The 8,641-nt window shown below is 33.6% G+C and overlaps 1 protein-coding gene across 1 annotated transcript; it reads left to right on the top strand.

Annotated features, from left to right (window-relative positions):
* The first annotated feature begins 4,275 nt into the window (after positions 1-4,275).
* On the top strand, positions 4,276-6,687 carry LOC142163551 (geraniol 8-hydroxylase-like). Its single transcript, XM_075220851.1, has 2 exons — positions 4,276-5,301; positions 5,964-6,687. Exons 1-2 carry the CDS (start codon positions 4,426-4,428, stop codon positions 6,585-6,587), a joined length of 1,500 nt encoding a protein of 499 aa, XP_075076952.1. The 5' UTR covers positions 4,276-4,425; the 3' UTR covers positions 6,588-6,687.
* Positions 6,688-8,641: the final 1,954 nt, after the last annotated feature.

Genomic DNA, 8,641 nt, shown 5'->3' with positions numbered 1-8,641 from the left:
ACGGGGATACCATTGTGCATATTAAATACCTTTTAAGGCACCCGATAATCATAAGCAACTTTAAGCATTTCATAAGTATAATTCCATCTAGTACATATATATTTTGGAACTTTTCTGTATGGAAGGTTAGCACTAGCACATTGTTGAGCAAATTCACGAAGTCTACTATTTTATTAGCTTTAAAAATATAGCTGCAAGCATGTTGTACTTTACTGCAAGCACAAGAAAATAAATTTATACCATCTTTAACAACCAAATTAAAAATACGGCATGCACATCTAACATGAAAATTACCGGATTAATTTGACAAAGTCTAGTTCTTAAGCTAGTTGTTGCGGTTGTGTTGGTAGAAGTATTATCTAAGGAGTGCCAGTACCGGTGCTAGCATCCGTAATTTTTTCCGGCTTCTATGTTAGCTTGTATCCATAAAGATTTGTGCTCCTTATGTAAGTGCCTGGCTAAACCCCCGTCCCTCTACTAGTCTTGTGTACAAATTGTTGCTTACATTTTTCACGTATAACACGTTGATTGACTTTATCATGTTTAAAAAAATTTCATACATGTGATATTTTGGGACGTTTAGCCTTAGGCTTACCCCTTACAAGAGGTACATGGGGTAAAGCTCCAGACTGAGATTGACTCTGAGTTGGAGCTTGTGTTGCGGGACTAGTGGGTGTTTCATCTAATTCTTCTTCCTCATTTTCTTCTTCCTCATTTTCTTCGTCCTCAATAAAAATATTATTGCCAAATTATCTTTGTAAAGTTGTATGATCTAGTTGTTCTCTAACATTAATATTATAACATGCGGGGGTTGGGAAAATGAAGTTTCATCAACATGAGTTATTTCAACTATATGTTTTTTAATTCTAGGAGAAGGATTATGATTAAGACTACTACTATCACCTTTACTACTTTTTTTACTATTTTTTTAAAATAGGCCATATACATTTTAGGTGCCATAATTTAAATATGAAATTAAATTAAAAAAGTTAACACAAAAATTAAATACACAAATGAAATACGAAAATATAACACGTAAAGTAAACACAAAAATTAAGCACTAAAACGATACGCAAAAATTATATATTAAAATTAGGAAATGGAACGAGTGCACCGTGATTAAATATCGAAACTTGAAGAAATTGCCCAAAAATTACTCCAAATACTTGACGAATTAATTTGAAGTTTGAAAGTTGCTCCAAAAATTTGCCCAAATACTTGAAACTTATCACTTGATTGTGAGAAAATTGAGAGAATAATATAGATAGAATGTTAGAGATTTGAGAGAGAAAGATTGATTTTTGTGAGAAAAAATGAAGAAGGACGTGAGGTATTTATAGTAAAAAATTGGGCCAAATTATAATTTAATAAACTTAAGGATTATATTAAAAGTTTGGGGGAGGGGTTTTTTTGGAGGGGGCCAAATATGACCCTTTTTGGCCGTTGGGAACGGCTATATTTGCAATTGAAGCCGTTGCCCAACGGCTATAATTCATTCCCAAATTTTTTTTTTAAAAAAGACGCAGGATAGGCGGGACGGGACGGGATAAATGGGACGAAATGGCCATCCCATCCCATCACGTGTCCCGTTTAACATAGGCCCATCCCGTTTAAAATTAAGTGGGTCGGTCGGGACGGGACGGCATGTCCCGTTGTTGAGCCATATACATTACGGAGCACGGGAAACACAACAAGGGGTCCTAATTTTTTGCTGCCGCAGAAGAACAGAATTAGCCATTATTGACAATTGCAGTGTTCTTACAGCTCCTTGAGTTGGAATTCTCCAAAACTGTTATGATGCCCCAAATTGGTTAAAGGGATAAATTATTGTCTCTTATTTTATTTTGAGCAATACTTGCCTCATAAATTAATTTTGGATATTGAGTTAAGCTTATGGATCACTTTCCTGAAACGGATAAATAGTTATTTTCTTGTATGGTTTTTGGCGCAATCCACAACTAATAGGATAACGTTTTAATTTAGAATTAGACTCAAATTTCATTTTCTTTTACAAACTCACTGGTCATATCATCATAATCATTCAGTTCAAATTATAGGAAAATGTCAGAACAAATTTTAGGTACTAAACCTTCCAAAATTCCCTTTGAATTTTCGTAAGGGATAATTGAACTTAGTTATAATTCATGTCTAATTAGACTTTTACTACTTTGTATGACTTCAATTTGAGAACATCCAACTCCGGCCACAGCTTTAAGAATACGACAACTTATCAACAAGAAGTGCTTAACCCCTGTTCTAAGCCTATATAAAATGATCAAAACTAAATTACTTTTTTCTCTTTGATTTGTAGTGATGCAGAACGGACCATTATTTCTTTTACTAAGAAAAGAATAAAGCTAGTTAATAAATCAAGGTGTCAGTCTTGCATATAGGCAATTACCTAGTCCCAAGTGATTTCTTCAATTTACAGCTCTTCACGACTTCACCTATTAATAGGATATATATTATTAGTATAATAAAATTCATGTACAAAAGCGTTCGGTCTTTGTGATTACGCACAATGAATCGAGGAAATTGACCACAGCACTAGAAATGAAAAGCGAAGAACACATACGGAAGCTCTTCAGCGTCTTACCTATAATGAAGTTGACAATTTACGCTAACATTTGCTCGCCTTCCTTAGAAAATTTTGAAGTGCATGGGACTGCATTATGTAACGAAAATTTTATGTTCTTCTAAGATAGAACAAATCAATAAAATGTGAAAATTATGTTTCTGGTCCCTCTACTTGTAAATTCTTGCAAAAATGATTTATTTGGATCTTATGTGTTTATAACCAAAGGATTTAGGTAATTATACACATCCACAGTGTAAAAGGCATTTTAATTAAGTTGTCATTACTCTGCGACACCAAAATTACGTACCAATTTTACCGGATTGCCAATTAATACATTATCTATAATTATAAATTATCTGATTATGTAAATATTTTATATTGTCTGTACAAAAAACTTAAACTTCTTAACCAAAATATCACAGGAATCAGAATAAAGAAAAATTATCACTAACGAAGGGACCAAATTAAAAGCCATTTGGAAAGTCACCTAGGAATTGGATTTGGGTGTAATTGGGTGTAATTATACAGTTTGGCATGTTTGTTTGGCCAAGTAATTACTTGGTCAACATGAAATTGGCTGTAATTGGAGGAGTATATTTACATTCTCCAATACTAAAGAGAGAGGTAAGAATTGGTGGTAATTACACTGTGTAATTGCAATGTTGCTTTCTAGTTTCTTTCCTTTTTGTTTTAATTTTAATTTATTTTCTTTATAAATTTTTATTTCTATTATTTTACTTTTTAATATTTTATTTTTACATTTTAATTTCTTTAAAAATTTTAAAATATATTTTTCTTTGTAAATTATTTATCTTTTATTTCTCTACCTTTATTTCTTGTGATTTCATGTAATTGTCTGTATTTTATTATTCTATTTTTTTGAAACTACAACTCCAAATATTACAAATAATGAGTCATTATCAACCTTGGCATATAATGAGTGATGCAATTAAAATAAAATCTCGTTGTTGAATGTGGCTATAAACTTATTATATATGTTTTCAAATCTTACGTTGTAGTGGAACTTACTATTATTACGTTGGAATTTAACATATGTTAAGCTATTTTTTTTTGAAATTTTGAAATTATGTTATATTCATGGTTCCAATTTTACTTATTTTAGTAGTATTGGCTCACATTGCATGTTGTTCATTTTTTAGTTAGAATTGATAGATTAGTTTTATCAAACATTTGAATAATGTTATGACATTATATTATAAATGTTAATTTATTTTATCAAACATGGATTCTATGAGGTTCTTATGAAACATATCTTTTTAGTTTTTTTAAGTATCTAAACTAAATATTATTAATTTGGAATATATATAAAAATTATTTTTATTATATTAGTTATAAATATGTGAACACATAATTAATTATTAAATTTAAAGATGATATTTTGGGTCATCACAAAATATAATATCATTTATACTTATAAAAATTTATATTCATATATTTATTATATTAACTTTTAAGTTTTGATAATTGATTAATTTAAAATTTAATCTAATTGTGTAATTACACTTATGCAATCAAACAGTAAACTTGTAATTACATTAAAATTACACTATAACAAACAAACAAGTCGTCGTAATTATACAACTGTATAATTACTAGTCTGTATAAATACTACCCTAGTAATTACACCAATTGTAATTACCAGGTGGCTTCCAATCGGATCCTAAGTTGTAGTCATATATTATTTTTTCCTTTAACTTTCACCACCTAGTTATTACGTGCCAATGTAGGAAAGAGAAGTGTATATGGAGCCTCTTTAATTTAAACTCTACATAAGTACATCTGGCTCTCTAATTTGTATCAATTCACTAGAAAAGAAGAGAGAAAAAATGGAACTTCATACTATCCTTCTCTTGTGCATCTCCCTTTTTTGCTGGTTCTTCTTTAAAACATATCTCCATTCTAAATCCAGAAAGCTACCCCCTGGTCCTACTGGTTTCCCCATAATCGGTTCACTACTAGAGCTAGGTTCAAAACCTCATCATTCACTAGCCAACCTAGCCAAAATCCATGGCCCTCTCATGACTCTAAAATTAGGTTCAGTCACTACCATAGTAGCCTCCTCACCTGAAACGGCCAAAGAAATCCTCCAAAAACACGATAAAACATTATCAGCACGCACTGTTACCGATGCTATCACCGCTCAACCAAATCCAGAAGCCACCTTAGCTTGGGTCACAGGCGACAAGTGGAGAAACAGAAGAAGAATATGTAGCACACAAATGTTCACTAACCGAAGACTCGATTCTCTCCAAGAAATACGTCACAAGAAGGTTGCACAACTAGTGAATCATATGAGAAAGCAGTGTCAAAGCGGTGCAGCTGTTGACATAGGACGCGTTACTTTCGCGACGACGTTGAATTTAATGTCGAGCACTATTTTCTCTATTGATTTGGTTGACCCGGAATTCCAGACGGTTCAAGAGTTTATGGATTTGGTTGGGATAATTATGGAGGATTCAGTGAAACCTAACTTGTCTGATTATTTCCCGTTTATACGGTGGCTTGATTTACAAGGAGTGAAACGTCATATAAAGCCAGCATATTTAAGGTTGCATGAGATATTTGACCAAGTAATTGAGAAGAGAGTAGAAGATAGAGCGTCAGGGATGAAGAAAACATGCGATTTCTTGGATGTACTACTTGATCAATGTGAAGAAGAAGGGTCTGGATTTGATCGCCAAACTATAAAGCCGCTTATCCTGGTAATTGTTTTTCTTCTCTCTCTTTTTTTTTTTTTTTTTTCCTATTTTCGTTTTAATTTTTCTTTATGTTTAAGCGAATTTTTCTTTTCATTATTAAAGTGAAGAGGACAATTATCTGTTCCGATAATTCTTTTTCTCTCCCCTTTTTTTTTGAAAGGAGTTTTAAGCTTATCAAATTTGGACATTTTAAGTGCATTTTTTTTTATCAAGATCGACGAAGAATACGTACTGAAACTAAACAAGAAAAAGAAAAAGATCAGCCAACAAAGTCAAACTTATTTTAAGACTTTCAATTATATCACGAAACAAAACACGTTGTGCTATTAGGAGGAATACATGTGGGTTTTCATGGAGCCAGGATTGATATACGGTCGCCTATAAATCTTCTCCTTCTTTTTTTTCGTTATGTTTTGTTTTTGGAAATGAGTTTTCAAGCTTATTAAAGTTTGAACGTTTTATGTAAAGTTGGTTGTTGGAGTTGTGAATATAATTATATGCATGTGAAGGGACTAATTAATGTTCAACTAAAGTAAGAAAAATAAAGCGTGATCCAAATAATTATTAATGAAGAGGGAAGAAAATTCTTACATTAAACTCTGGATTTATAAGAAGTTAATAGGTTTTTGTATGTGAATGTCATGGCATTTGTGATCTGACGACAGGATTTATTCCTTGCTGGAAGCGACACGTCCGCCATAACAACAGAATGGGCAGTGGCAGAACTTCTTCGAAATCCTCAAAAGTTGCAAAAATTAAGAGAAGAAATTCTTCAACAAATAGGCATAGAAAGGCCAGTGAAAGAATCAGACATTGACAAACTTCCATACCTTCAAGCAGTTGTAAAAGAAGTCATCAGACTACACCCAGCAGCTCCATTACTCTTACCACACAAAGCTCAAGAAGACACAGAAATATTCGGTTTCATTGTGCCCAAGAACAGCCAAGTTCTCGTAAATGCATGGGCAATTGAGAGAGATCCAAAATACTGGGAAAACCCACTAGAGTTTATGCCTGAAAGATTCATCAATTCAAGTGTGGATTACAAAGGAAGGGACTTTGAGTATATACCATTCGGCGCCGGCCGGAGAATTTGTCCTGGAATGCCACTTGCTATAAGGATGGTTAATTTGATGTTGGCTTCTATTGTTCAACCATTTAGTTGGAAGTTACCAAAAGGGATGGCACCAGAGAATTTGGATATGGAGGAACAGTTCGGACTTACTTTGAGGAAGGCCATTCCTCTTCTTGCCATTCCTAGTATGGAAGAAAATAAGGCCATGATTTGAGTCTAGACATATGCTATAATTGCCTGTGTATTACCTTAATGGGATTGTCCTCATATGAGCAATGATTGTGAGAAATATACTCCACCACTATGACCGGATATCTTTACTGCAAATATCTTATCTATCTCTGTAAGGCGTAAGCTAATTAATTTTCCTTACTTTTTCTTTAGTATGTCTTGATTATCAAAATATTTCTTGGCTATTGTGTTATGTCGCGGAAAAGGCAAACCCGAAAATAATAAAGATAAAGAACATCAAATTTAAACTAGAAAAACTTTTCAAATCGAAGGTAAAAATCAGGGGATCACAAAGATCCAAAAAGCTCTACTATAACAATAAGAGGATTACAAAAGTATTCCAAATTGGCTATACAACAAGTACCAAACATGGAACAATAATAGCAACAAGAGCAACAACTAATCAATTGAAGCAAGAGGAGAATGCACAAAAATAAAGCTTCTGTTCGAGGCTCGAAATCAGATGTTACGGACCTCCAAATCCGATCTCCACCGTTCAGATCAAAGATCAAGATGTTACTAACACTTAGTCAAAATATCAGCCGGATTCAACGGTTAACGAATCGGAAAATGTGATTTGAAGTTGGCTAGTCGGAATACAAATCTGCAGCAAAAACATATATTTTTCTTTTCTCTTCTCTCTCTTAATGAAAGCTCTCTCAAAAACCACTCTTATGTGCTTAAGTTTTTCAAAGACATGTATCAATAAGAATGAAATGATTCTCTAAGGTTCTCCTATTTATAGATCATGAGTGGTACTTTCTCTTAAAACCAAAACCAACTCTAAATAGGAATAAATACCGAATCCAATTCCGAATAGGAATGGAAACCAAAAAAGAATAGGATTAGACCATTGAGCCTTTGGTTGGACAACATGGGCATGACCCCAACAAACTCCCCCTCCAGCCAAGGGGCCAAATATGTCTTCAAATAGAGGAATTATTGACAGGCTTCATACCTGCCAATTTTCTGCAAAATTCATGTTTATCTGCAACCACCGCCTTTTTCAGCATATTCGAAGGATTGTTAGGTGTTCGTCCAGATTTTCTTTCCATAATTGGTTTTCCTATCTCATGAAGGAAAGTACAACATATTTACCATAATTGGGTTTTTCTTTTTCTAGAAGGAAAATATAATTCTTCCATATTTGGCTAGTCCCTTTTCTTGTAGGAAAAGGTTTGGAGTTTTATAAATTGAAGATCCTTCCTTCTCATTCAACAACATCCACAATGTAGCCATATGGAGTTTGAGAGTCGTGTTTAGGGGGAGAATTTTACGGGACAAGTGTTAGTGTGTCACTTGTGCTTGCCTCTTTGAGAGGTTATTCTCTCGATATTTTGTACTCTCTTTTTTTATAGTGGATTGCTCATCTCCGCCTGTGGACGTAGGTCAATTGACCGAACCACGTTAAATGTTTGTATCTCTTTTGGTAGATTTCTTTTTGTTGTCTGATTTATCGTCGTTCAAGGTTTACTTTGTTAGCTTCCGCATGACACCTGACTTATTTCGGTCCTAACAAATGGTATCAGAGCAAGGTTCAAGACAAGTTCATCTTGGCGGATTAAGTTCAAGCCGCAAGCTATTTGACGGTAATCATGGGTTTGTGTCTGAGAAATTTGACCGGAGTGCTACCCACGTTGAGACAAACTTTGCGGTGGAGATTTGGAAATGCGAACTGTTGAAGGCTATCTGAAGAAGGTGGATCAAGTTTATTTTGTCAGAAAATTCAGGCCAAGGGGGAGAATTGTTTGGTGTTTGTCCAGATTTTCTTACCATAATTGATTTTCCTATCTCATGAAGGAAAGAACAACATATTTACCATAATTGGGTTTTTTCTTTTGCTAGAAGGAAAATATAATTCTTCCATATTTGGATAGTCCCTTTTCTTGTAGGAAAAGGTTTGGATTTCTATAAATTGAAGATCATTCCTTCTCATTCAGCAGATCCACAATGTAGCCATATGAGATTTGAGAGTCGTGTTTAGGGGGAGAACTTTACGGGACAAGTGTTAGTATGTCACTTATGTTTGCCTCTTCG

This window comes from Nicotiana tabacum, chromosome 8 (assembly GCF_000715075.1).
Source record: "Nicotiana tabacum cultivar K326 chromosome 8, ASM71507v2, whole genome shotgun sequence".
NCBI lineage: Eukaryota > Viridiplantae > Streptophyta > Magnoliopsida > Solanales > Solanaceae > Nicotiana > Nicotiana tabacum.
The sequence above is the reverse complement of the archived record's forward strand: the minus strand, read 5'-3'. Positions and strand labels throughout refer to the sequence as shown.